This window comes from Leopardus geoffroyi, chromosome A2 (genome assembly GCF_018350155.1).
Source record: "Leopardus geoffroyi isolate Oge1 chromosome A2, O.geoffroyi_Oge1_pat1.0, whole genome shotgun sequence".
In the NCBI taxonomy this organism is placed as follows: domain Eukaryota; kingdom Metazoa; phylum Chordata; class Mammalia; order Carnivora; family Felidae; genus Leopardus; species Leopardus geoffroyi.
The window spans coordinates 26,413,727-26,441,561 of record NC_059331.1 but is presented as its reverse complement, the minus strand read 5'-3'; the positions used below and the strand labels follow the sequence as shown (position 1 = coordinate 26,441,561).

At 41.8% G+C, this 27,835-nt stretch overlaps 2 protein-coding genes and 1 long non-coding RNA gene across 9 annotated transcripts in view; 1 reads left to right on the top strand and 2 right to left on the bottom strand.

The window, feature by feature from the left end:
• LOC123605805 overlaps nt 1-4,745 on the bottom strand; it is a 114,669-nt gene extending 109,924 nt beyond the window's left edge. Inside the window, exons 1-2 of the long non-coding RNA XR_006715891.1 lie at nt 4,669-4,745; nt 1,974-3,274 (exon numbers count right to left, since the gene is read on the bottom strand). This is a non-coding gene — a long non-coding RNA (uncharacterized LOC123605805). The remainder of the gene's footprint in view (nt 1-1,973; nt 3,275-4,668) is intronic.
• Nucleotides 1-5,773, top strand: part of ACOX2 (acyl-CoA oxidase 2) — a 30,856-nt gene extending 25,083 nt beyond the window's left edge. For all 3 annotated transcript variants that reach the window (XM_045493378.1, XM_045493379.1, XM_045493380.1), the window contains 2 exons: nt 1,996-2,128; nt 5,268-5,773. In XM_045493378.1, the coding sequence (XP_045349334.1) occupies nt 1,996-2,128; nt 5,268-5,330 (196 nt within the window). In that variant the 3' untranslated portion in view covers nt 5,331-5,773. The remainder of the gene's footprint in view (nt 1-1,995; nt 2,129-5,267) is intronic.
• A 2,104-nt stretch (nt 5,774-7,877) lies between these two features.
• KCTD6 (potassium channel tetramerization domain containing 6) lies at nt 7,878-18,363 on the bottom strand. 5 transcript variants are annotated; one of them, XM_045493386.1, is made up of 3 exons: nt 18,345-18,363; nt 10,526-10,595; nt 7,878-9,257 (listed from the first exon to the last, which is right to left on the bottom strand). In XM_045493386.1, exons 2-3 carry the CDS (start codon nt 10,550-10,552, stop codon nt 8,571-8,573), a joined length of 714 nt encoding a protein of 237 aa, XP_045349342.1. In that variant the 5' UTR covers nt 10,553-10,595; nt 18,345-18,363; the 3' UTR covers nt 7,878-8,570. The 5 variants fall into 5 exon arrangements, with proteins under 5 accessions (XP_045349342.1, XP_045349337.1, XP_045349338.1 ...); XM_045493381.1 differs by lacking the exon at nt 18,345-18,363 and adding an exon at nt 17,271-17,533; XM_045493382.1 differs by lacking the exon at nt 18,345-18,363 and adding an exon at nt 15,019-17,221.
• Nucleotides 18,364-27,835: the final 9,472 nt, after the last annotated feature.

Genomic DNA, 27,835 nt, shown 5'->3' with positions numbered 1-27,835 from the left:
ATGGGACGAAGAGCCATCGAAAAGAGAGAGATAGGGAGGCAGGTGGCATGGATTTAAGGATTAGAGAGAAGGTGTGAAATAATCCCCGAAGAGAATAAAAGAGTACAGGAACGAGAGCAATGTCATAGGATTGCTAGGCAGCCAGAAGGGCCCACTTGAGCCCATTACACCAGTTGGTACTGGTTTCCGGTCGGCCATATAGAGCCACAAAGGTGATGTCACACAGTCAGTGAAAAATGTGGAATATATTTTTGAGGAAGTGAATATAAAAGACCATGGAATTTCAGCTGAATAAGAAAGGAAGGGAGACCACCAGGAGGATGAGCGACATTAAGTAAGTGGCAGGTGCCAGTAAGGTCAAGGAAGTATAAACAGCCCTAAATGAAAATCACCTCACAGCGATGATGAAGGGTCATCCAGAGAGGATTAAAATAGGTAGGTACAGTATCCCAGTCATCTCAAATGCTTTGCGAAAGGAGGGCTAGGGAAGAGTATAAAAAATTGCATGTTATGCTTTCTACTCTTTGTTAAAAAAGAAAGAGAAGTATGTGAACAATTTTTTAAAATATTTCATTTAGGGGCACCTGGGTGGCTCAATCCGTTGGGCAACTGGACTCTTGATTTCAGCTCAGGCCGTGATCTCACCATGGGTGAGATGGAGCCCTGTATTGGGCTCAGTGCTGCCGGGGCAGAGCCTGCTTGGGATTCCCTCTCTCCTTCTCTCTGCCCCTCCCCTGCACACGTGCATGCTCTCTAAAAAATAAGTAAATAAACTTAAAAAAAAAAAAAAAGGTTAAAAAATATTTCATTCAATAGGCTAAAATAAAGCACATTTTGTTGCTTGAAAAAAGAAAAAAAGGGGGGTTGCCTGGAAGACTCAGTCAGTTAAGTCAGTTAAGCATCTGACTCTTAAATTCGGCTCAGGTCATCATCCCACAGTGGTGAGATCAAGCCCCAAATGGGGCTCCAAGCTGAGTGTAGAGTTGCTTGGGATCTTCTCACCCTCTCCTCTGCCCCTCCCCTGCTCACTCTCACTCTCTCTCTCTCTCTCAAAAATAAATAAATAAATAAATAAATAAAATAATATAATATAATAAAACCTTTAAAAAACCCAGAAAATTAAAAAAAGGGTTATCAGAGTCAAAAGACTAGAGGGAGTAAGCTAAAAGAGCAGGGATGGTGAAAGGAATGCCATCTGCATCGCGGAGAAGGTACAGATGTTGCCGTCAAGTCTTGGGGTGGGATCCTGGTGGAGAATCACAAGGCAGGGCTGTAGAACAAGGTCAAAGGAGAAGATCCATGAACTGAGAAGCCACGTTTTAGAGGAACATTCAGGTAGACAATGAAATCACTAAGGATGATGAGTGTTGGAGAGAGAAATAGCAGGCCAGGAAGTAGATCCCTCTTAATAGGAGAGACATGGTGGGGACACAGCTCAACTGTGAGCAGGATACATAAAGTCACAATAATATGCAGACATATAGTCACAACCATGTAAGTACCAAATGCAAGTCTGACCAGTATTTAAACTATATATTGGGAGCGGGAAGGCCAAGGGGAAGAAGCAGGAGAGAGCAGGGATGAGATAGGGGTGAAGGGAGGGGACTAAAAACATATCTTTTGTAATGCAGACTCAACAGACAATATCTAAAACTGAACAATCAAGAAGTAGCAATCCAAACAAGACATTTAGAGATATTCAAGTAAATACCAAAAATAGCAGCTAAAAGACCAAGACTGATTGCAGGGTGGAGGAAGTAGAGGTGGGACGGGGATATACTGATTTTAACTAACAAGCCTTGAAGACTACTAGACTCTTTATACTATGGTATATATAACTGATCAAAAATTAAAACGTTTAAAAAATTAAAGCTGAGTTGTTCAAAAGTGAATAATGATGCAACCTCTAATTAGGTGTTGTTATTCACCATCCCTGATTAATTAGATTCATAAGAGCAATCTAAAATACTCACAAACTCTTGTTTTCTCTCACAGGAAGGATGCCATCTTGTTAACTGATGCTTTTGACTTCACGGATCAGAGCTTAAACTCAGCACTTGGCTGTTACGATGGCAATGTCTATGAACGTCTATTCGAATGGGCTCAGAGGTCACCGACCAATACTCAGGTAGTTGAGTAGAACACATTATAAATTATGTAAGAGAGCAGAGAACAAGCAGTGAATACACTTCCATGTTTTCTCATTTTAATTGATTCCCATTAGGTTGGAAATTGCTTGGCATAGCACGTGTGTTTAAAAGAGAATACATAAAAGAAACCAAGAGTAGGGATGTGGTCTGGCAGGAACTCTGAGTCTGGACTGCAATCAGCAAAATGCATTGCTCAGAATTTGGTAAAGGGAATTAGGAGGAAGGCCCAAGCTCTAAATCGTGGCTTGACATACTCAAGAGCATATACACATAGTGGCAAACTAGCTTTTAAGTCACAAAAATAAGATAAATCATTGCAGTGATTTAGCCATCTTATTTTCAGCCTTTAACTCTGTTTTGTGGTGATAAAAATGGGTGATAGGAAACTTGGGGTGGGGAGATCGCTCTCACATCTGTCTGCTAGAGATGCCTCCTTCCTATCCATTCTGAGGAACACAATCCCAGGAACAAAGAAGGCTGCTGTACTGCCATCAGCAGCCCAGGAAAGCCATATAAACAATTACAAGGGTTATGGCAAAAAGATCCCCAGCTGTCTAAGAGAGAATACCAGAACTCTAGGTCATTAACAGAAGGGGAGGACTCATAAAATCCTAACAGTCTGGGGCCTGCGTCCCAGACTCTCTGCTGTAAGCCTCACTGGGAAAGGTTATGAATGTCAATGACTACAATAAGCAGAATAAAGAAATAAACCCTATATTCAGAATTCAGTAACTAATACTTAATAGATTTGATACAGATGATCAAAACAATAGTCTATAGGTACACAACAGATTATTTTAAGGTCTATGGTGCAAATATGTTTTCAGATAGTGAGGCTTACTTTTTTTACCCCTTAGGTCAAATTTCAGAAAAGGTGTCTTACTTAACACCTTATAAAATTGGCGACTCTCAGGCTTTCATTCACACTTAGCATGGTGTTAGACTTGCTCTTTGCATTTTGCATCCTGTCATACCTCATGGCTTAATTTAACACGATTATCTAAAGTTATAACAGAACTGGTTACCTCCAAGAGGCTTGTCAGATAGAAGGCCAATCAATCCATTTTGGTCATTCCCTGTCTCCAAGAAGGCATCCTTTTAACTCAACAATATAAAGAACTTACCTAAAGAACATATGATACATTTACTTCTTAATACAGTTAATCTACTTGTGCTGTGTTACTTTTTCTAATAATTACATCTCCCTACTTTCTAATATTTAAATCGTGTCATAAAACGACAGCAGTCCTCCTACTCCAGATTAGCTCCTGTGGTCTAAGGATAAGTGTATGCTCTTTGGTGCTCCGGAGAAAAACTGACTGCTGTAACACCTGTCAGCAAATGCTGACGTATCTAGCTCAAACCTGCTTAACTAGCAACACAAGGAAATATGCCACTTCTTCTGATTCCTCATCTTCACTAAAGAACATAGGGAGCGTTCTTATTTGTTTTACTTCCTTTCTAACCTTTATTTTAAAAGCATTTAATCTGGATACGATATGAGGGCAGGCTTACGTAAATGAGGGGCATGACTGGCCTACAGCATCAACAGATAAAACATTGTGCACTTCATCCCATTCACTTTTCTCTTTTCCCTACCTCCTGCTACTTGACTGTGAACAGAATGGACTCTTCCTCTTCCTAACTCCAGGATCTAGCTCAGAGTAGACACTTTGCATTTATGGAAAAAATGAACATAGTTTTATGACCCACACAGTAAGATGAAGGAACCTGCTGCACACACATTGCTGCAGACTCTGACCATCTTGGCTTACATCACCTTGCTACAAAGGTGACAGGTACAGCAACATGGCTCTTCCATGCACAGCAATTTAGGAATGTGAGATTACAAATGACCTTGGGGAAATGTCTCCAGTTAGTTAAAATGAGTCAGTTGACTGCTAATATATATATATAATCTTATGTTACTGGCTCCTCAAGAGTCCACCAAAATAGCACTTTAAGGTATATTTTTCTAATCTGCTATAATTTTGAAGCTGCAGTAAGAGACATTTTTCCTCATCTGCACTAGTAGAAAATGGCACACTGCAGGTATTTCAAATACATTAAAACAACAACTACGTTGAACCTGCCTTGGAGACACAAAAGTACAAACAGGAATATATTTCACTGATATTTTCTACCAAAAGAAAAGTGCTATGCTAAGTTAAATGTCTTAGAACCATAAGACAGTCTCTCTTCTAGCTGGGGCAGGTTGAGTGTTGAGCTTTATCCCTAGACAGAATGATGCGCTCTCTCATGGTTCACTCTGGCCATGGTGTGTTATTTGGCTTTTTTCCCCCCCTAATCTGGATGCTATTTCAAGCCAGGTTCTCCAAAGTGAGCTACAAAAGGTTGTTCCTGCTCCGTACATGAACTCATATTTAAGTGATTCCCTATAGATACAAACAGTGCAGGAATCACTGGGGATATTTTCAAAACAAGAATCCTATTCCCCCCAATTATTCTATTGTAAAAATGTGTCCAAGTAATTGCTAGATGCATTAAACATACTTACCGATTCATTCATTCAGTCATTCAACAAATATTTGTTGAGCATATGCCACATGACAGAAACTATTCTTGGTACTAAGGCCACAGGGGAGAACAAAAAAGTCACAAACACCGTCTTCAATGAGGAGCTTAAAGTTTTTAGCCTAGACAAGCAAAAAAGTAAATAAACAATATAAAAGATGAAGCTAGAGCTGGGCAGGAAAGAATCAAGACATACATTAGAGGACAATGGGAGATAATGTGATCTGAGAGTACCTTGCCCACCTGGCTCCGCCTTCTGGCCCCTTGCTTTGTGGGTAAATGTTCAATTTCAAAGAACCTCAAAAAGTCAAGCATTTTATTTGTATTAAATTCCAAAAGCAAATGATAAGCTGTTTCTTAATTGGCCACCTGCATACAATTTAAAATCTGCATGAGAAAAGGAAGGATGCCCTTTGGAAAAAATGTTCCCCATATGTTCACACAAAATAGGTTTAAAAAATAATTTTTAAAATTAAGCATCTTATGTAATGTTACTTTTTTTAAATGAAAAACTTAATTTGAAGGTAAAAGTCATTAATCCTGACAGATATATCCTAACAATGCACTTTTTTCTACAAACAGGGGAACCCTGCCTATGAGAAATATTTAAGACCACTATTACAAAGTTCGAGAGCCAAGCTGTGAAATAATCAGCAGCATTCAAGAGGCACCACCATGTGATAATGGCACTATTCAATGGCATATATAGCATTAATGGCATATATAGCATTAAATTTTAAAGTATACTTCATACACACTTTATATATTTTCAAGTACGTATACATTTATATCTTTTTGGTTTTTTCAAGTAAGCTCTACGCCCAACACAGGGCTTGAAATCACGACCCCAAGATCAAGAGTCTGCCGTCTCAGCCAGCTAGGCGCCCAATAAAGTGTGTATTTTTTTAAAGAGAATCATTATCTTTTAGAGACATAGTCTGAAATGAATGAAACATCTGTGATTTACTTTGAGATAATCCATGGGAGAAAAAAAAGAGCAAATAGTTGAAGATGATCAATGGGTACATGAATGTTTGCACTATTCTCTTTACTTCTGAATATGTTTGAAATAAAAAATAGTAGCGCTATCCATTGGTAGTTTCTATTTTGTTAAACACCAGGGTTTTAGGTCTTTAAAAAAACTCAATGAACTTGTTAGTTATCACGTCTATAGCACACATTTATCTGAGGCTTAAAAGCACATACACAATGTGTGCACACACAATCCTCCAAAAGTGCCTAATACTCTAAATAAAATGTAGAGTCCTGAGAATACAACTAAATATCAGTTTTTGAAAATCAACTCTTTCACAGTGAAAACTTAAATTTTCCTCAGGGGAGCCTGGGTGGCTCAGTCAGTTAAGCTTCTGACTTTGGCTCAGGTCATGATCTCACAGTTCGTGAGTTCAAGCCCCATGTCAGGCTGTGCTGACAGCTGAGCCTGGAGCCTGCTTTGGATTCTGTGTCTCCCTCTCTCTCTGCCCCTCCCCCACTCACACTCTGTCTCTCTCAAAAATAAACATTAGAAAAAATTTTTAATTTCCCAAAAGAAGATATAATTGTCTCAAATTACCCAAATATAATCAAACTACATTTTTCATGTTGCCCAAGTAAATAAAACAATCAAAATTAAATGCCACCAGACACACAAAATTGCAAAAAATCTCAGCTGGCTACTTTCTCTAATTTGTTCATAAAAATAATCATTCAGTTGTTAATAATTAACAAATCTGAGAAATTTTATCAAAAACAAACTTCTCCCCAGTAAAATGGTCACGGAAGAAACCTCATAAGTTTTAAACTTTTGAAATCCTGGAACAACTAATATTATTCCCATTTCTATATCTATTTTCAATTCAAATCATTGTCTTGCATTTACCTCAGCTAACTCAACAACACATGAGTGGCTGAATATGTTTTTTTAAGTAATCTCTAATCAGTTTGAAGTATGAGACAATTTTCTAAAAAGATAACCTCATCCTAGCACATTTACTGGAACCACCACAACCTGCCAATAACATGAATAGATATCAGACTGAAGACAGTTTAGCTGAAGATGGTGAAAAAGGGGTAATTATAGGTTTCTGGATGTGGGTCATTTGTCAAATCTTAAATTTTCAGAGAGACACGGGCAAAAATGGATATAGGTAAGTATTTTCATCCTCTTAGGGACAGAATCTCAGAATGTTCTCATAAAGAGGACGTAAGGAGGACCCTACTCGAGGGCACACAGCCTCAGGACTCCATACTTCCCCTAGAAAATAGGAAAGGGGTGCCTGGGCGGCTCAGTCAGTTGAGCATCTGACTCTTGATTTCAGCTCAGGTCACAATCCTGTGATTGTGGGATCAAGCCCCGCATTGGGCTCCACATTCCTGCTTGAGATTTCTCTCTCTCTCTCTCTCTCTCTCTCTCTCTCTCTCTCCCCCTCTGCCTCCCTCCTCTGCTCACGCTCTCCCTCTCTAAAATAATAATTTAAAAAATTAAAAAAAAAAAAAAGGAAAACAGGGAAGAAATTACAGGATTTCTTTTATAAGGTGTTCTGGTAAACTAGGAAGTCACGCTGTAGCTAAACTAATCCTTCCTATAACCTCCAAGAAAGACAATCAAATCAACTATTCAAAATAAAACTACAATGAAATAAATAAAAGTACATACGTATCTCCAACTGCTCCAGAGTCTCCACTCACTGCAGTTTTTCTCCTCAGAAACGGACTTAACTGTAATAATAAAATATATTTGTGGGCCACCATAACGCTATGAGAATAAAGTGGCTAAAGAGGCAATCTGTCCCCGTGCTCAGTACGAAGCTAGAATAAGAGTCATATTCAGTGCTGACAATTGATGGCTTACTGAAGAAAAATCTATAATCTTCAACCTAAGTCCTATTTGAGAAAATTTATCAAACTATTATGCTCACTGTTCAAGTATGCATTATTTTAGGTAAAACTACTAATTCCATCCATTCCTGCTCCAGTAACACAGTACAGTTCTGTAGACTGCATCCTAAGGTTCTACAGAATCCTCTTGAGTCAAATACAAATGTGCTACAGGCAGTATATACACTGGAACATAAACCAAATAATGTGTACTTTACACAAGGAATATAATATTCCCCCCTTAAGTAACAATAATCAACAAACACAAACCTAATTTTCATATTTCATTTTTTATTAGTTTTTTTTTTTTTTTCCCCTGGTAGACAGTACACTTGGGAATTATACTGCACCAGGCATAAGAAGTAAGAGTTCTACCACAGGGACATTTTGTATTCAGAACCCAATATAAATATTTCTAGTCAGACATTTCCATGGCTACAGATATTTGGTTGCTTGATTTATATGCATAGAAAGAAACAGTTGTCATAACTGTAAAAAGCAGTACTTAACAAGTACTTTTAAATGATTGGAACAGTTTTCCTTTAATATTACAATACTGCTTATTGGTTTGGAAACTAGGTCACCCTACATGATGTTTTGATTTTTCTCAAAGGCATCATGAGTACTCTGTTTATTCTTTCATGCCTGCATTTTTAGCCTTCTAGTTAAGTTAGGGACCATTTAATCAGAAATCATTGTAGCACTGTAATAAAAAAAAAAGCTCTGTTAAGAGTAGATTATATACCATAATGATTTTCATACTTCTTTTTATAAAAAAGGTATCTGGAGGCTCTGAACAGGCACATGCATACTCAAGGTAAAGGGAACAAAACATAGAGGAGTCTGCTAAAGCACAAAACTTCCTTCTGGTCCTCAATGCCTTCAAATAAATACAAATATTTAAAAAAAATTCCCACACTGTGATTAAAAAAAAAAAAAAAAAAAAAAAATCAGTCTCTTCCATGTCCTGGAGAGTCAGTTTCCAGGAACTTCTCCCAGGCTTAGAGATCAGTCATCGGTCTTCCGGGCCAGCCGACAGAAAGTCCAGTTGTGCTCCACTGTGTTCTCATTGGCCCGCTCACTCATGTGATGCACTCGGGTGTTGCGGATCGTGAAACCTTGTTTTGTGATGTATTCCATCAGATGGACCCGGAGAGAAACTTCCTGGTGATAATCACAGGGTCCAAAAGTAAAGGAAACCTGGCAATCTCTGGTGTCCATCATGTGCTTATTCCACTTCGTAAAATAGTTTGAGATACCTTCTAGTAAGGAATGGACCTTGGTGGTGATGGTTAATTGAGTTATGATGACAGCTACTGGATTGGAGTACTTAGAAAGCTTCCGAGTACTAGATAACTCCACAACTTCTTCAAAAGTATCCATAGGATACAAAGGCTTAGGGTCATTGAGACACTGAATCAGGGGCTCAATCTGATAAAAATCTGCTTCTTTCCGAAGCAGATCAAATTCCTTAAAATCCAGGGGTAAGGTCAACTCTGAAGTTCTTAAGAAATTGAGGACATATCGGAAAAGAGGTCCATCTCGGTCAATGAAGTAATTGCCTTGAGGGTCCCGAGCTGTGGGGAAGTCCCCCCCAAACATAGCTCCAAGCATAGAATCCGGGTAACGCGTCAATGTAGTGAGAGACGTGGTATACAAGTGTCCACCTACATTTAACGTGACTGGGTCAGTCATCTGAAATTTTTAAAAAATGATCAGTCATCTGAAATTTCTTAAATCTTAACTTTGACAAATTAAGAAAATTAATGGTAACAAGCAAAGCAAAAGATTCCTTCAGGCTATAATGTACTTAGCAATCCTATAACGCAAAACAGCTTTACTATTAATGATAAACCTACCCAGATAAAGGGATCTAACTTTTTTTTTTTTCAGTAGGAAAAGGCTAAATCTAATTCATTAAAGCCTTACCCTAAAAATGGACGGTAATGAAGCCTTACCCTAAAAATGACTTCCAAAGCCATTTACTTTCAGGCCCAGTATCTACAGAGAAGTTTTTAGGTCAAACCAGACTATGGGAAGAGAAAGGCCAAACTGAAATATACTCATTTTTTTCTGATTAAAAAAAAAAAGAGACTTTCTTTATTTTAACTCAATTTAACACATAATAAAAATGATTTGATAATATAAAGATGCCTACTTCAAATATTTACTTTGTTTTTCCCACTCAAAAAAGAAGAAATTGTAACATTTTAAAAATAAAAATTTGTGCAGTCCTAATCTTTATAATTTAGCCATGGAAATAACAGTGCCAAATACTAAATTAGAATACAGTTTAGTCAACACAATCTCATATATTCAAAGGCAGCTTTCAAATTTTATAACCTGATAGCATATTCACTTTTGTACATTAACGTTGCAATCTGACCTTTACCAGCTTCTCTAAATAATACATACCTTCCATTTTAGAAATTATATTTAAGAAAAAAATAAAATAAAAATAAAGACAGAGAGACTTCAGGTACCAGGCAAGTGAAATATTTCTTACCAAAGGAAAACAAAAATTGGAAGACATGCACATCAAGAAAGTACAGATAGGAGAAGGGGTACATTCTCCACCTTTAACTTCCCTAACACAAGAAAATATCCTCTATACCATTACCTACTTGACTATTTTAATAGTCACTACTCTACAAAGGAAGAGTTTTAAGAACAACACACTTTAAAGACCAAAAGGTCCTTAAACTAAGCTCATGATGATGAGCTTTCTCAAGTGATTATAAAAAGTGACCTGGAGAGTTCATACTGACTTTGCCTACATAAAAACACCAAACTAAACAAAAACACCCCCAAAATAATCTAAACTAATTAAGGGGGGAGGGGGTGTTGCCTAATTTACAATTTTCATTCTTATAAGATGTGTTATACCTAAGAATACAGAAGAAGGAAAAGATACACAAAAATTGTTTGTCAGCCTTCAAAATGCATCTGCAAAAGCCTCTCACCATATAGCCCCAGTCTCCATTATCCATCTGCTCCAGCGCTGCGACTCAGGGAGCCCAGGTTCCAGGGAAACTTGGGGAAGAGAAAAAGACATATGATAGAGCATTTAACCATGAAAACAGCGAAGGATTTTTCCACCCAACAGAGCAGGCCAACCACCAGAGAACTATTCATCTTTGCTCAACCAAAACCAGCTATAGGGCAAAGATCTGGAGAAGAAAGCATTCCTTTGGAACTTCTACTCATACCTAAGAGATTGACCATCTTTAGAGAAAAAAATTATCCTATGCTTAGGGAAGGAGGAAGAGCCTAGTTAGTAAATCAGTCATTCAAATTCTACCTACGCTCTCTGAAAATTCAATTTTTAAAATTTCTACAGGAGAACATTACGATTAACTCTACAGCCTTATTCTGGTGCAAACCTATAATGATCCTTATCAAAAAGCTGGTTTAAGAGAAAGGGAGAAAGAGAAAATTATTTTTCATCCATTAGGCAAACTATACAAACTATCCAGCTATACAAACTAAACATCTCAGTAAAAGTATTAAAAGTCATGAACCTCCAAGACTTCAAGTGACACCAGTATCACTCCAAGAGAAATATATCAGAATGGTATTTCTTTTACAACATTAAAAAAATTAATTATACTTTTAATAATGATATATTTCATTCGGTACAATAATAAAACAAACAGAAAACAATGTAAATGCCAAATCATTAGAGCACAATTTGGGACAAAAAGAACCTCACAAATCTGGTTGCAAGTTACTCAGCCGGCACTTACGGAGAGGCAGCCTGAAGACATTGATAAACACCCAGACACTAATGATGCCTGTTTGAATTTATTTTTATCTACAATTCAAAAGCACTTAAACACTTTCCCAGCTATGGAATTGGTTCAGTCAGTCCCCTCTCACACACATCATTCTCCAAATCAACCGGCAAAACAAACGCAGAGCAAATTTCAAAAGCTCTGGCAAGAGACAGTCAGAAACACGAACTTATCGGTTATTTATCCAGGAAAAGCACTGGCTTTTTAATATGGTCTTTGAACAGATTCACTTTTCCCACTTTTAGAGAAATCTGGCACACTATTCCCAGAACAGGCCCTGGCTGCAGAAGATCACAAAGGCTCTTTCTCAAAAAGGTCACTCAGGCATGTAGAGAACATTTGCATAGCACAGCATGGGCTGAAATCAGAGCCTGAAGCATCTATTTTTCCACCTTGCACATTCTTCAAAGAAAACAAGCTAAAATGTGGACCAGACAACGTGCAGTCAGGTTTTATTCTCCATACTCAGCAGCTGGATATAGATAGGCCTCCACATGCTACAGGGTGAGAAATGGAACAAATGTCAAATTCAGGGCTGTTGTGACAACTTTTCATTCCTCTGACTTGCTTCACAGCACTTGAAGTAAATAGAAACAAGAAAACAGGCTTTACCAATTTACATTATGTGCATCCGATTCAGTACATGATACAGTGGACAGAGCAATAACTGATTTTATTTTTTTTTTAATGTTTATTTATTTTGAGAGAGAAAGAGTCGGGGGGGGGGTGTGGGGGGGCAGGGGGCGGGAGTAGTAAATTAGGGGTAGAGAGAATCCCAAGCAGGCTCTGCACTATGCAGCCCAGAGCCCAATCGGGGCTTGATCTCGGGAACCATGATATCATGACTTGAGCCAGACGCTCAACTGACTAAGCCATCCAGGCCCTCCAGTAATGAAGTGATTTAAAAGGCCAGTCATCCAAAAGTTCTGATAACAGGCTCATCTCTGGCATCTTCCCATCACCCAGAGTATTTATTCCTGACAGCCTCAAAAATAGATGAGTCAGGGCACCTGGGTGGCTCAGCTGGTTAAGCATACAACTCAGGTCATGATCTCATAGTTTGTGGGTTCGAGCCCCACATAAGGCTCTGCACTGCACTGACAGCACAGAGCCTGCTTGGGATATTCTCTCTCTCTCTCTCTCTCTCTCTCTCTCTCTCTCTCTGCCCCTCCTCTACTGTTGTTCTCTCTCAAAATAAATAAACATTTTAAAAAATAATTCAGTCAACTGAGACATTTATTATAGATCCCCTGCGGGGCGGGGGGGGGGGGGGGCGGGGGGGGGAGTGTGCAATGCGGATACACAGAAATAGGGAAGATACAATCCTTGCCTTCATGGAGCTTTCTATCTGTGAAGAAAGGCAACATGCAACAACTGTACAGAATTCAGAAGTGCTACATAATGGATGGACTAGCAGAGGCCTTTGGGAAGAAAGAGCAAGAACACTTCCAAATGGGAGGACTTCAGGAAGAGCTCGCTCAGTAGAACTCTGCAGGAATATTTGGACAACCTTAGAGAAGGGATTCCAATGTGAAGAAACAATTTAAATAAAAAGAGGTAGAACTTTTTCTCCCACAACATTCTTGATACAATTAAGTAGTGCATGAATTACTGTACCTATTTTAGAGATGCAAAATAGAGAAACAGATTAAATGACTTTCTCAAGTTTCCACAGTTGGAAAGTAACTAAAAACTTAGATTTTCTGACTCCTAGTCTAGATCTTTCTATAAATCGCCTCTTTGGGTAGACTTTGAAAGAACTGAATCCAAGAAACAAAAAGCTGAAAGGATTAATTTTAGACACCCTCACAGGTAGATTTTATTTACAAATTTAATAGGAAGTGAGTCTAAGTGAGCAGTCACAATGGGTTTGTAAAAATTCCCCTGAGGAAAAATAACAAGAACCTACTCACTATCATGACTGAAGACTGGTGTCCTCTGTTTTAAGTGAAGTAAAGAACTTTAAACCAGGAATATCTGAATGGTTAAATGAGAAATGGGAGACCAAAGACAAAGGAAAAAAACAGATATCATCAATGTTACAACTGTTGTGCAAGGTCTGTCCACTATTAACCCTTTCCCCCGACTTTTTACCGCTAAACCAAAACAAGGTAACTCTTTAGCAATCATAAAAAGAAAATTAGATGATGCCTTTGAATCTGTTCCACAGCAAAAGCCAAGGTTCTGTTCCAATACAAAGAAGTAATGAAGCCTCAAGCCTAATTATTCAGGAAAGCAATTATGGGAACCTATATAAGCCCATGTTTCTTAAAAAGCACCCAAAAGTCTCCCTACATTTGTGTATAAGATGCAGATACATCAAAATAAAATGAAGTTATTATTAGTCACTTCCAAAAACAATGACTAAACTGTCCAAAAAAATCAAACTGTTCACTAAAGAGCTCTAAGGGGAAAAAAAAATAGTATTGATAAAGTTTAAATTTTAGCCCTACTCCTTACTTCTAAACATTCTCTGTGGAGATACAGCAAGAAACAAACCAAAACAAGCAATTAGATTCCTGGTCACCCAATAACTGCACAATCGGCCTCTAAATCGATGACTATTAGGAACATCTCAGAGATAGTACACATGAATGAAATAAAACATAATCCGAAAGAATTTCTGGAATAGCGGCAATTCCTTCTACTAAATCATTTTTTCAGAGCTGCTAACTATTAGAAAATGATTCATTTGCTTTTCATCTTCTCCCCCTTCTGGCACAATCTCCAGTGGAGGGCTTAATGAGAAGTTAAATGACCACAAGACAGGCAGCAGAAGGAAGATCTTAAAAAGGGCATCAAATGGGCCTGTTTTACTTGATGAAGACAGAAAAATCTAATATTCCAGAATATTTGCCAGGAATGGAGATTATGAGGGTAACAATGAAAAAAATTTTCCTTTAAAGTGACTCTCCTTACTAAAGATCATTTTAAACAACAATGAATGCAACCAAGCCCAAACAATTGTAAAGTTCAAAGAAAGGTTTCTGACCCTTAAAAATCAGCCCCACCTGAAAATATCTGACTGTAGGTGCAAACAAAATTCTTTTTTTTTAAGATTATCCTCAGGGACTTTTTTTTTTAAGTTTATTTATTTATTTTGAGAGAGAGAGTGGGAGAGGGGTACTGGAAGCAGTACTGGAAATTCACCCACATTTAAGCTTCAAAGGTTAATCATGACTAATGTGTAAATTCTGAAGGTGTAATGTTAGCAGATAATTAAACTACGGAAAATACATACTGAAGAATTTTTAAAGGCCTTAAAAGAAATTGCTAAGAATTTTCTAAAGTTGCAAATCTGAAAAATGCACAATTCAACAAGTTAATAACTTAAAGAATAACCTAAGAACTCCTGAAAGCCATTCTCCTCATCACTGCAGAATTCCAATCAAGCTTTTGGTTATGATGAACTAATTTTACATAAACATTCTGAGTTTATCATTTCTGCTACAGACTACAACTAAGAATTCTCCCAGGCAAAAGTCCTACTCCTATATTACAACTTACACATCAGAACACACACCTCCAAACTTGAATAAATAATAAAAACCTATAACTACTGCCTACCCAAAGTTCCCAGGTAGCCCTTACAAAATGCCTTTCTACTGAAATCTCTGTGTCTGGCATTCAGAAAAGACCCAATAAATTCCATCTACACATACCTTCAAAATTACCTTTGTACGGAATTCCTCTGTTCTTGAAACATGGGTGTTTGAAAGTGAAATACTTTTTATAGTAACTAGTTCAGCAACATCTAAAGGAGTCTTTTGGGTTGATGTTCACACACAGGCTGACACAAGTAGCCAGGCACACAAGGAGAATGTGATTATGGTGTTAGGTTATCCTTAACCATACCAACACAGAAATAGATGGTTTTTTCCTAAAACGAATTGTTTCTTCTCTCTCCTCTCTCCATGCAGTCTACAGGAAAGGCGCTCTACGTTGAAAACATGACCTTAAAGCTAAAGAGCTATCGCAAATAATCACAAAATCAGAAGACACCTCTTACCCTCAGTTTCTACAAAATAAAATGGGATAATACCGCCTTCCCCAAAACAGTTTTACCAGCAAGTCATAATACAAAGGCAACAACCGACCTGCAGGGTAACAGATCAGGACTAGGGGTTCTGAAGTCACATGCAGGCCAGTGCAGAGGAAAGAGAACTGCTCCCCAGAGAGGATCTGTATCCCACTTCTGCTCCATTACTAATTATGAGACCCTGAATAAATCCCTCTTTAAACCCAGCCTCTTCTTTGCAGAAAAGGAGAAAATAAGCAAGAGCATGAATAGAACACCATTTGTAAACTGGCAAGTATTAAACAAATGTGAAAATACTAGTAGCAGTAGCATAAACAAGATTTCTGTGGTAAATTGAGAAACTTGAGTGTGTGAACACAAGTAATTTAGAGCCCTGGTGTGGAAACAAGGCAAACATGGAAGAGAAGGCCTCTTAATCTGCTTCCCACCTCCCCGGGTCCTCCTTTCTCCGGAGCTCCAGAAGACAAAATTACAGGTAAAGAGGGGCGTCTGGCTTTTATAGAGACCACCAGACATCTGAGCTGTTGATCACAGAAGGAACTTCTCTAAAGCATGACTCAGGATTATCTCCAAGGTAAAGCCAAAACCAAATAAATATGTGCATTCCGTTTTAAACAGACTCTCAATATCAAAATTCAAGACACACTGAGGGATCTGTAGAAGGATTCACCCTAGGGTTCCTTTATTTAGTAATGCTATGGGTAAAATATGACTTGTGAAAATTTCAATCACACAAATCTTAGATATGGCAGTCCTCCCCACTCAATCCTTAATATCTATGGCATTACGTAAAATGAACTATTAGTATGGGCTGGTAGTTCCCAACCAGAGAGCAAGTTGTCTCAAACTACCAACCTTGCAGATAAAAAGATTTTCCTTTTCCTCGTTACATATTTGTTCCTTTGAAAACATCAATCTTGGGCTCGGGCCTGTGCTAAATGCTGTCCCCTAGCTTCTTTCCTATTCTGTGATCACACTTGAGCATTTGTGACAGCAAATAAATAAATAAATAAATATGCCAAGGGGAAACGGGAGGAGATAGTCGGGCTACCCCAACATTCCTGGCCAAGCCTGGTCACCCTGGGTCTGTTTGCCGCTCAAACCTCTTCGACCACAAAGTCCTAAAATTGGATTTATCAACTTGTTCTAGAACATCTATACTTGAACAGAAACATGATAACTTCAGCAGAATATCCAAAGAGGATCTCTGTTTCGTTTCTCCCGTCCCACCCTTAGACACAACCTCCACCACCGTCAGCCCAGCAGGTGCTTCAGGGGCTCCCCATTACCAGGGTCATTTATCACCTCTGACATCAAGCATTAAAAATACCAAGACACACAAATCTGAGCATAAAGAACTCAGCTGCAGAGTGGGTCTTTGGGGGCGGAAACCCCCCCTTAGGCAGGGCTCAGAAGCCCTGTCATAGCCTTTAAATTAGGGCAAACGGTGGCCAATAGGCGCCACCACCCCCCTCCCCCCAAAAACCAATCATTTTCACGCAAAACTCGAGGTGTCCCCGTCCGGGCCGTGCTTCGCTGTTGCCCCACAGGCAAAGTCCCCCCACCCCAACCCGGTGTGGGACACAAAATGCTCGGGGCCCTGGCGGGGGGGGCGCGCCCCGAGGTCGCGAACGCGGGTCCGCTGAAGCCGCACGTCCCCGCGGGGCGGGCCCGGGAATCTGCGCCCAGCCCGGCCGCTCGGCCGCGGGCAGCCCGCCGCGGGCTCGTGCCAGCCCCGGAGCGCGCCGGCCCGGCTCCCCGCCACCGCCCGGATTCTCCTCAACCCCGCTCCCCCGGCCGCTCCGCGTCGGCTTCTCCTTGTGCCTGGCCCTCCCGAGCCCCGGGCCCCCAAGCTCTGGGCCCGCCCCCACTCACTGCGCGGCAGCGGCGGCGGCGGCCGGGCCGGGAGACGCCGGCGGCCGGAGAGCGGGAGCCTGAGGACAAGCGAGCCTGCGCCCAGCGGCGGAGGCGGCGGCGGCGGCGGCGGCGGCGGCGGCGGCGGCGGTGGCAGAGCGGACGACTGAGCCCGCGCGCGGAGTTGCGGCTCCTGCCGCCCGGCGCGGGCGGCGCCTTCCCAGCAGAGCCGCGGCGCCACGAGCGCGGGCGCCCCCTACCGGCGGCGCGGGCGGGAGGTCAGAGGACCAAGAGGCCGGAGGAACTCAGCCTGGGCCGCGCGGTCAGGCTGGCTCCGCCGCAGTCCCGAAAGCCCGCCCCAAGCCTCAGTCCCGCCCCCGAGGCTCCGCCTCTGAAACCCTGGGCCCCGCCCAGAACCCGCCTCTTCGTCCCGCCTCCGCCCGCAGTTTGGAATCAGCCCAGCCCCCGGCGGTTTTCACTGTGTCCTCCGACCTAGGATCCCTACAGCTGTTTCTCTTGTTTCACGAACGTGTATGGGGCCCGGACCGTGTACAGCGGCCACCAAGACAGAAGGGGGTCCTAATGAGAGAAGAAAACAGACAAGACCCAAGGAAACAGCCAGTAGACAAAAAAATGACAAGTTGTGTTTCTAAGTGTTGAGAGGTATAGGATTAGAGGAATGGCAGAATAAGGAAGAGGGTCTCTGCCTCAGACTCTGTCGTGGCTGGACGCCGGGCCTGAGGCCAGAGTACCTTCTGGCCTTGCCCTCCCTGGAGGTGGGGTGGGGAGGGAGAAACCACCTGATGATAAGTTCACCCAACCGGCCTGCTGGGCAGAGTGGAGAAGTACAGCCAGGCCCCAAGGGTCGACATGGACAGTCAGGTGAGGAGAAGGACAGAGCTGACTTTAGCAGAGAAAATGACCGGTGCAAAGGCTCTGAGGCCCGAAGGAGCTGGCCCTAAGTGAGCCTGGCACCCATATTGTCCTCAGTTCACCACTAAGGAAGTCAAGGCTTCTGAGGGTAGGGAATTGCCTAAAGGCTCAGAGCTAATTGATAGACTCCTTCCAAATCCCATTCTCTTCCTGCGTAATTACCAGAGATGTCTGTCTCCTGCCAGGCAGGATGTCCCCTGCCAGGTAAATGTTGGTTTTGTCCTTTCCTCTTCTCCAGCGTGATAACCTCTGGCCTTAGAAACGCACCTGCTTTCATGTCTGCATGTGCCTGAGTTGGCTCTAGGGTTTAACTTTTATCAGCATGATCATCACAGTCATATCTCATGATTTCATTTTTCTCTGAAAATTCAAATCGATAGGTTAAATAAATGGCGTACGCCTAATCAATATGATTCCGTGCTATATTATATTCAAAAAGACTAGATGACGATACAGGGAAATGTGTATGAAATAAGGCATGCACAAAATGGTATACGTGGTATAATACTAATTTTATGTTTAAAAACACAAAGATACATAGACAAAAATTTTGAAGAAAATACATTGATTATAGTTCTCTCCGTGGTAAGATGGGAATGCTAGTAGTTTATTCTTTTTTTATGTTTATTTTTGAGAGAGAGAGAGCATGAGCAGGGTAGAAGCAGAGAGAGAGGGAGACAGAATCTGAAGCAGGTTTCAGGCTCTGAGCTGTCAGCACAGAGCTCAATGCAGGGCTCAATCCATGAATGGCGAGATCATGATCCGAGCAGAAGTCGGACACTTAACCAACTGAGCCCCCCAGATGCCCCAGTGGTTTATTACTTCTTAATGTACTTCTGAATTTTCTGTATTTTCTAGAATATACAGACACTGAATTTATAATCAGAAAATACAATGAATTTTATTTTTTTTACAAAAAGAAAGACAATGCCAAAATTAACCAACACTCAGCTCTTTAGGATGCGATGCAGCTAAAAATCCAGAACTGCCCCTGGCTTACTGGTATCCTTAGAGGAATCATTTCGCTTCTTAGGGTTTCTATTTCCTCAACTAAAAACAGAGGAACTAATTGTGTCAGATGTTTTCTCAGAACATTCCTATTTATCTCTTTAAAATTTTATTGATTTATAAATTACATTTTCAAATATATATTTTATAATATATTGGTGATTTATTGAAATATGATTCATTTTTATATAATAAGCTTGTATTCAGCAAACTTGAACTCTTTTTTAGTTCTAATAAGTTTATAGCCTCTCTTGAATTTTCTGTTGAATAATCATAGAGCCTGCAAGTAATGACATTTGGTATCTCCCCATCCAGTCTTTATTTCCTGTTCCTTGTATTACTGCACTAAAATCTTCAGTACAATGTTGGATAGCAATGATGACAGTGGGCATTTCTATCTTGTTCTTGACTGTTTCTAATATATTACCCTTCGAAATAGTGATTGTTGTAGATTTTTGATAGATACCTTTTATGAGGGTAAGGAAGCACTATTCTGCTTTATGATGAATGGTTGTTGAATCTTATCTAAGGTGGGACCTTTTCCCCCAAATCTAGTCGTGGATTTTATTATATTAAACTGTCCATACATTCTTGGAATAAACATACCTTTGATGATGTGTGATGATTTTGTGATGATTTTTTCAATATAGTGCTGGATTGCATTTGCTAATTCTTGTTTAGGGTTTTATTTAGGGTTTTTGCATCCATATCTCATATGAATGAGATATGCCTACTAATTTCCTCCCTTATTCTCTCCTTGTCTGGTTTTGTTATCAAAGTTACATGAGTTCATAAAATAAATTAAGGAGTGGGTGCCTATTCACTCTACAGCTCCTATAAGACTGGGATTTTCTGTAGTTTGGATTTTCTATAGGATTCTCCTGTAAACCATCTCGGTTTGGGACTTGGGGGTGGAAAGTGTTTATACTGACACCCCAACCCACAATATTCAATCTGGCCTCACTCTCTCCACCTAAATAGCTCTTGTGGGACCAGCAGGAATCTCTTTGTTGCTGAATCCAAAAGAACCTCCTCAGATCTCCGCCCCCCACCCCCTCCCTCAGCACCCCTGTAGTGATGCTGTTGACCACCCCCGTCAGGAGACAGCCTCTTCCCACTTCCTGTTCTAGTTTCCCTCCTTTCTCTGCAGGTCCTCCTTCTCTCATGAAGATGCTCCTCCTCTTGCTTTACAGCCCCTCTCTGCCCAGGTGGCTTGCTTAGGCCATCCTCTCCTGTCTACCCATCTGTGTAGACTGGCTCAGCCACCTCCAATGATTCCATTATTGTCTCTAAGCCTTGTCTCTAAGCCGAAAGATTCTCAGATCCATATATCCAGTCCAGGCCTCTCTCCTGAACTTGACCTACAGATGCTGCATATTCTATGGCCCCTACCGTGTGCCAGGTACAGTGCTAAGTGTTTTTACTCTCCAGGTCAGTTCTCTGTTGCCGCATAATAAATCATCCCCAAACTTAAACATTTCTTTTTCTTTTTAACGTTTATTTATTTATTTTGAGAGAGAGAGAGAGCACACATGAGCAGGGGAGAGGGGAAGAGGAACACAGACAAAGGGAGAGAGAGAATCCCAAGCAGGCTCTGCACCACCAGCATAGAGCCTGACACAGACCTCAAACCCATGAACTGTGAGATCATGACCTGAGCTGAAATCAAGAGTTGGACACTCAGCTGACTGAGCCACCCAGGCACCCCAAACCATAAGCATTTCTTATCTCAGAGTTTCTATGGGTCAAGAATTTGGAAGCAGATGAGGTAGATAGCCCTCTTACAATCTAGATGTCAGCTGGAGTTGCAGTCAGCTGGAGGCTTGGCCAGGGCTGGCGAGTCCACTTCCAAGATCACTCAGGTACTTTTTAGCAGGAAGCACTAGTTCCTCCTCACCTGAGCCTCTCCTGACAACATGGCAGCTTGGGGTATCCCCAGCACGAGTGATCTAAGAGAGGAAAGACAGAAGCCACAAAGCCTTTTATAATATAGCCTTGAAAATGACATACATGTAGTCCCTTGGTCTCACAGACCAACCCTAGGACAGTGTAAGAGGGTACCACACAAGGATGCGAGTACCAGGAGGTGGGGATCATTGGGTTCCCCCCCTCCAAGGCTGCTCACCACACTCTCACAACTCTGAGGACAGACTACCCGCATCATCCTGGCATACAGATGAGAAAACTAAGGCAAGGAGAGGTAAAGTCATTGATCAAGGCCACAAAGCCGAGTGTGAGAGAAGAGATTTGAACACAACTCTGCTTGGCTCCCCCCTGGTTCTCTCCTTCTGCACACCCTTCTCTGATGGCCCACCACCAGTTTTTTCACCTTTTCCTTGTGAAAACCCCAACTCTGTCAATTTGCCACCCCCAAACCTCTCAAGTCCCCAGCTCTGCTAAGCAAGTGGTGCCACCGTCCTCCCATCTGTCCAAACCAGAAGCTTTGAGTCACGCCTGCTCCTCCCACCCACTCACTTCCCAGTGCCGGATAACCCAGCCCTGCCAAGTCTTCCTCCTCAGAGCAGCCTGGATCTACCTCTCCTTCTCTCTTTCTTCATCGCCACCACGATCACGCTGGGCCAAGCCACTGACTTGTCTGCCCTGGACATCTGCAGGAGCCCCCTCCCTCATCACCCTCATCTCTGCCTCCACACTACCCATCCATCCTCTTCTTTCCAGCATGAGTCACCTTTAAGAACACAAAGCTGGTTATGTCACCCTGCCTGCCTTAAACTCCTCCAGTGGCTCCCATTGCTTTCAGGATCCAGCCCAAATTCCCTCAAGTGTGATTGGGCCCCTGCTCACTTATCCAGTCTCTTCCTCTGCCCCTCTGGTCACATTTGAGTATCCAGGACCCCACTGTGCTTTTTTTTGCTTTTTTTTTTTTTTTAATTTGGGCCCTCCATTATGCTATTCCTTTAGACCAGAACATTTTTCCCCCAGCCCTCAGCATGCCTGTCTCCTCACCCTTCAGCATATTGTCATCTCCTGAGAGAGGCCTTTTCTGACCTCCTGGCCAAGCTGATTTCCCCCAGCTGTAACTTCCACAGTGCCTGTCCTCTCTCCCCACCTCACTGCCTCTCAGCTGAACCGTGAGCTCCCTGAGAGCAGAAGCTGTGTCTATCTGTCTCAGAAGGGCACCCTGTGAGTATAATGCGTGCCTGGTACTTAGTACACACTCAACAACTATGTGCTGGTTTGGTGCATTCCCTCCACACCCTCTCTTCCCCCTTGCACTCCAGCCACTGGACAATGTTCAGTCCCTTCAAGGAAGCATGGGGTCCCTCACCTCCAAGTCTTTGCTCATGCCGTTCCCTCTGCAGGAGTGCTCTTCTCTCCTGTCCCTCTATTTATTCAGCTAACTCCTATATGTTCATGAGGAAACTAGGGTTGTCAGATTCAGCAAATGAAAATGCAGGATGCCCAGTTAAATCTGGATCTCAGATAAACAACAAAGAATTGTTTTAGGAAAAGTATGTTGTGAATATTGCATTAAATACAAGTGCCCCAGCAGGAACCAGCACCAGTTCCACCCTCCTCTGGGAGGTCTCCCTGATCTCTACCCCTACCGTCTCAGGTCTGCTCACCCCCCAACAAACTGGGCTCCCAAACCACCCTCCTGTTTGCCCCCATTGAGCATAAAGCTCACTCTGTTTTGAAACTGACTTCGAATGTGACCTCCTTGACAGAAAGACTGTGTCTCAGTCTTCATCCAAAGTAAGTTTTCTCAGTTTCAGCCCTGCCACAGGAAATGGCTAGTAAGGTTTACTGAGTGGAGAAATGAAAGGGCACAGAGGAGATAAAGGTAAAGAAGATGGGAGGAAAAAAGGAACCAGCAAATGAAACTGAGCCCAAAATGCAGGATGAATCTCTGGGATGATTACCCACAGTGGGGAGTTCCTCTTCTCACCCCTCCTCCACCCCCTGCCTTGTCTTTGTCACTTAGAGCCCCTACTCACCCACCCTCAGCTTTAAAGGGAGCCTTAAGATTGGGGGAGCAGAAATGCAAAAATAAACAGTCTGTGTCCCTTTAGGGGTTTTTCCAAAACAGTCTCTTGAACATTCAAATGGGAGGGCCAGCAAGGTATAGGAAAAGGGGTAGGAGGGAGTGTATACATCAACCTTAAATTGGGAAGAGGCTGTGAGGATCCCCTGGGTAGAGAGGTACCTCCAAAAGTTGAGGGGTTCTGCTCCATTGCTCAGAGAGCTATTGAAGTCCAACCAGACCACCTGGGGGCCAAACCTACACTCAGCCCACCTGTTGCATTCCATACACCTCCCACACCCCTCCCAAGCTGGGGATGGTCCCTGGGGACCCCCAGAGGTAAGGAACCCTATCACAGCTAATTGCATAGATCATCTGGACCCAAAACATTGCTGAGCTCCTTCCAACTACCCCTCCTAGAGTATTCCAAACACCCGAGGAACTGGCAAATGGAGAAGTCCACTCCTTCTGCCTGTTTTGCTGACAGAATCCAGTCTCCTCTGTGTGTGTGTGTGTGTGTGTGTGTGTGTGTGTCTCCCTTTCTTGCCCTCAGTCCCCTTTGGTCCTTGTACCACTGGTTTCACTGGGTTGAGGTTCTCTTGAGGCTGCTAAAAGGCATTCCTTAGCCTTTTACTCACTGGCTGGCCAGTTGAGAAATACATTTCTAAACCTTCTCCCCACTCAGCCCCTGGGGACAAGCCCTAGTCCCTCTGAACACTTGCCGCAGCCTCTAGGCCACCACTTTGGCACAAGTGACCCTTGAAGCCAGTACTTTACAATGCCTCCCCCACTTCCAGCCATGGAGACGCTTTGGTAAGTTTGATGAGAGCATTTTTCCTTTTTATAAGGTTTCTAATTACCTATTATTTCTGATCTTCTCTTTAATCAGCTTCCAGAACTCTGCCAGGAGCTACAGAACCAGGGGAAGGAAACTGGTTCTCACCAGTGTTGAGAGAGAGGCCCTGTGGTCCTTGGATGTCCCCATCCTCTTCACCATTATGACTCTGTAATTAGAGAGAATGGATCTGACATTAGACCAGGAATCAGAAGCTCTGGCTTTTGTCTTTAGTCCCATGAGTGTCTCAATGTGCCACATCTGAGAATTTCATGGGCCTTACGAGTCCAAAGGGAATAAAGCTGCCTGACCATAGCCTGGGCAGCTGGCATGCAGGAGGCAAGAAAACCCCAGATTCTGAGTCCTTATTCTCCCTGACAGCTCAGTGCTCTGAATGCCTGTCAATAACACATTTCAGGCCTTGGTTGTCTTCCCACCTCATTCTTTTTTGTTTTTTTTAGATATTATGATTATTTTACTTTATTTTATTTTATTTTTAACTTAAATCCAAGTTAGTTAAGGGGCACCTGGGTGGCTCAGTTGGTTAAGCGTTCAACTTTGGCTCAGGTCATGATCTCACGGTTCATGGGTTCAAGCCCTGCGTTGGGCTCTGTACTGACAGCTCAGAACCTGGAGCCTGCTTCAGATTCTGTGTCTCTGTGTCTCTCTGCCCCTCCCCCACTCATGCTCTGTCTCTCTGTCTCTGTCTCTCTCTCAAAAATAAACATTAAAAAATAAATAAAATAAATCCAAGTTAGTTAAGATATAGTGTAATAATTTAGTGATTCATCACTTACATATAACACCCAGTGCTCATCCCAACAAGTGCCCTCCTTAATGTTTATCACCCATTTAGCCCATCCAACACCCCCCCCACCTCATTCCTAATCCAAACCACCTCCTCTGCATGTGTTTATTAGCTTAGCAAGAGCCATACCCACTTGTAAGACACAGCTCTTGCCTCTTCTGCTGTCTCTCCCAAGGCCCTATGGCCTCTCCTTCCTACCATATCCAAGGCCTCTCTTTCCATACATCTTCCTGCCCAGATGCCCACACCCTCCCTCAACCTAGTGAGGGGGCATCCATGCACCTCCCACCCAGCCAAATGCAACACTTTTGTCATGGAGTTTTTCAGGTCTCTGTCTAAATATGGTTGTATTACCTTTAGAGAGCTCTTATGTTTTACACAAAGTGGAAAAAAATAATATTGGTAAAGCTGCCATAGTACGAGATCTGTTAACGTTCCAGGAGCTTCTGAAATAAAAGCGTATGATTAAAAGGCAGGAATGCTATTTTAAACCTATTAAAATGTCCCTCGGGTTTCATGATGAAGGTAGGGGTTCAAACACCTCAATGGCTAACAGTGGATCCATTGTTATCCCAGCAAAAACGAGAGCATCATGTAGAGAAGTAACTATAGTAACCGCGTGAAGAGCCATGATTCGGGCTTCAGAATTCTGTTACACATGTCACTTATTTCCTGTCACTGACGTCAGGTCCCAAGACATAGCAAAGCACATGGGTGGGACTCCAGCTTGCCCTCTGGCTCTGTCACTCACCAGCAATATGGGCTTGGACCCACTCAGGAGCCCCCAGCCTCAGTTTCCTCATCTGTAAATGGTATAAAAAAACGTCTTGGCAGGGTTGTTGTGACAGTGAAATGAGGCAATTAAAGTATGAAAAACTCTGATAATGCAGTGCCTGGCATGAAGTTGGCACACAATAAACTGGTAGCTCCTATTATAATAACTAATTGCTACACTGCTGATTTGAAAAGATAAATATAGAATTGAAACACTGGCAGGCAGCAGGACTGGGCTGAGAGAGGGGACATTTTGAGACTGATGATTTGATTGTTCCACCAAGGCCTCTTCAAACATCCATTTGTTTTGGTTGCAAGTTGAATATTGTCCACATTGGTAATTGCTATGAATAATTAAGAAACAATGAATTCCGCTGACATTCTTATAGCACTGGTGTGATTAGCTAAATATATCTTTTCATAACCCTTTCTGAACTAAGACACATAAAACCTAAACCCTTCGCATCATAAAACTAAGTTGGCAGGATGATGTCATTACAAAAAATAATAAACAAGAAAGTAGCAACTTTTTACTGGGAAGTTACGGTACGCCCCCCGCCCCCCCCCCCCCCCCCCCATCTTAGCTGATTTTTTCTTCTCTCTCTCTCTCTCTCTTTTAGTAAATCCTGTTACTGGGATATAATGTTCATGTAGGAATGTACATGAAGCATAAATGAATGGCTTGATGAATTTTCACAAAGTGAACATACTCTTGTAACTAATACCCAGATCAAGAAACGAAACATCACCTGGACTCCAGGAGCCTCCTCAGGCCCCCTTCTGGTTGATCATTTCTTTTCTTTTTCTCTTTCTCTTTCTTCTTGGGGATATAATTTGTAAACCATAGGATGTATTCATTTGAAACACACAGCTTGATGAATTTGTCTAAATTCATACAGATGTGCAACCATCACCACCATCATCTTAGAATTCTTCCATCACTCTGAAAACTTCCCTGGTTCCTGTTCAAGGTCAGTCCCCACTTCCATTCCTAGCCCCAGGCAACCACTGATCTGCTTTCTGTCTCTAGAGTTTTGCCTTTCCTAAATGTTCATATAAGTAGAAGCATACAATAGTAAACATGCCATCACAGTTTTTTTGCGTGTTATTACTGGTTTTTCATCCTAAAATATAGATATAAATATGACAAAATTAGTGTTTCTTAAGTGTGCCCCATGAAATAACTTTAGGTGGCACATAGACAACTATTTGATATCTTAATTATGTATTTTTTCTAAGATATATGAAAACACCTAACACATCAAGCCACTGATGTCACAGACACTATTCCTTAGGTCTAGAACAGAGTTAAAAACTAATCAATTTAAGGAACCATACTAGTAAGAACACAGATATTAAATAGAAAACACAAAAATTGTAAAGGTATATGCAGATGATTAAGGCCAGTAAAATTGTGACCTAGACTAAGACAAATTGTGGGCTCCTGGGTGGCTCAGTCAGTTAAGCATCTGACTTTGGCTCAGGTCATGATCTCACAGTTGGTGGGTTTGAGCCCTGCATGGGGCTCTGTGCTGTCAGCTCAGAGCCTGAAGCCTTCTTTGGATTCTGTCTCCCTTTCTCTCTGCCCCTCCCCGACTCGTGCTCTGTGTCTCTTTCTCTCTCTCTCAAAAACAAACATTAAAAACAAATAATAATGATAGGGGCGTCTGATGGGGCATCCCACTCTTAGTTTTGGCTCAGGTCATGATCCCAGGATCATAGGATCAAGCCCCATGTTGGGCTCTACACTAAGCATAGAACTCACTTAGGATTCTCTCTCTCTCTGCCTCTGTCCCTCTCCCCTGCTCACACTCTCTAAAATAAATAAATAAATAATAATAACAATAATAATAATAATAAATAATAAATAAAGGAATGGCATCCTTTAAGAGTTTTCAGAAGGACCTTAAGTATAAGTTTAAATTGATAGAATACTCTGATGTGGTTGATATAATTAACAGAGATAGGAAGTAGACATTGAATGCCTACTTTTCATAGACTTGTATTATTGCTCTCATTTTATGGACATTTTGTGGAGACTCAGAGAGGCATGAAAACCAGGTCAGGTCACACAAACGGCAAGTGTCTGAGCCAGGATTTAAAAGCCAGGTCAGACATGCCAAAACCCTACAGGGCATCCTATCCTCAGTGAGTTTGGATGGGAGCTGGGAAGTCAAAGGAAGAGTTGAAGAAGTCTCAGTAGGCAAACAAAAATTTAAGCAGAACTAGAAGGGGTTTTTTCT

Excerpts from the sequence above, each read along its gene's own strand:
- KCTD6 (XM_045493386.1), bottom strand. The coding sequence starts at position 10,552 with ATGGATAATGGAGACTGGGGCTATATG. Across the intron at positions 9,258-10,525 it reads ATGGAGACTGGGGCTATATG|ATGACTGACCCAGTCACGTT; the intron begins GTGAGAGGCTTT and ends TAAAAATTTCAG.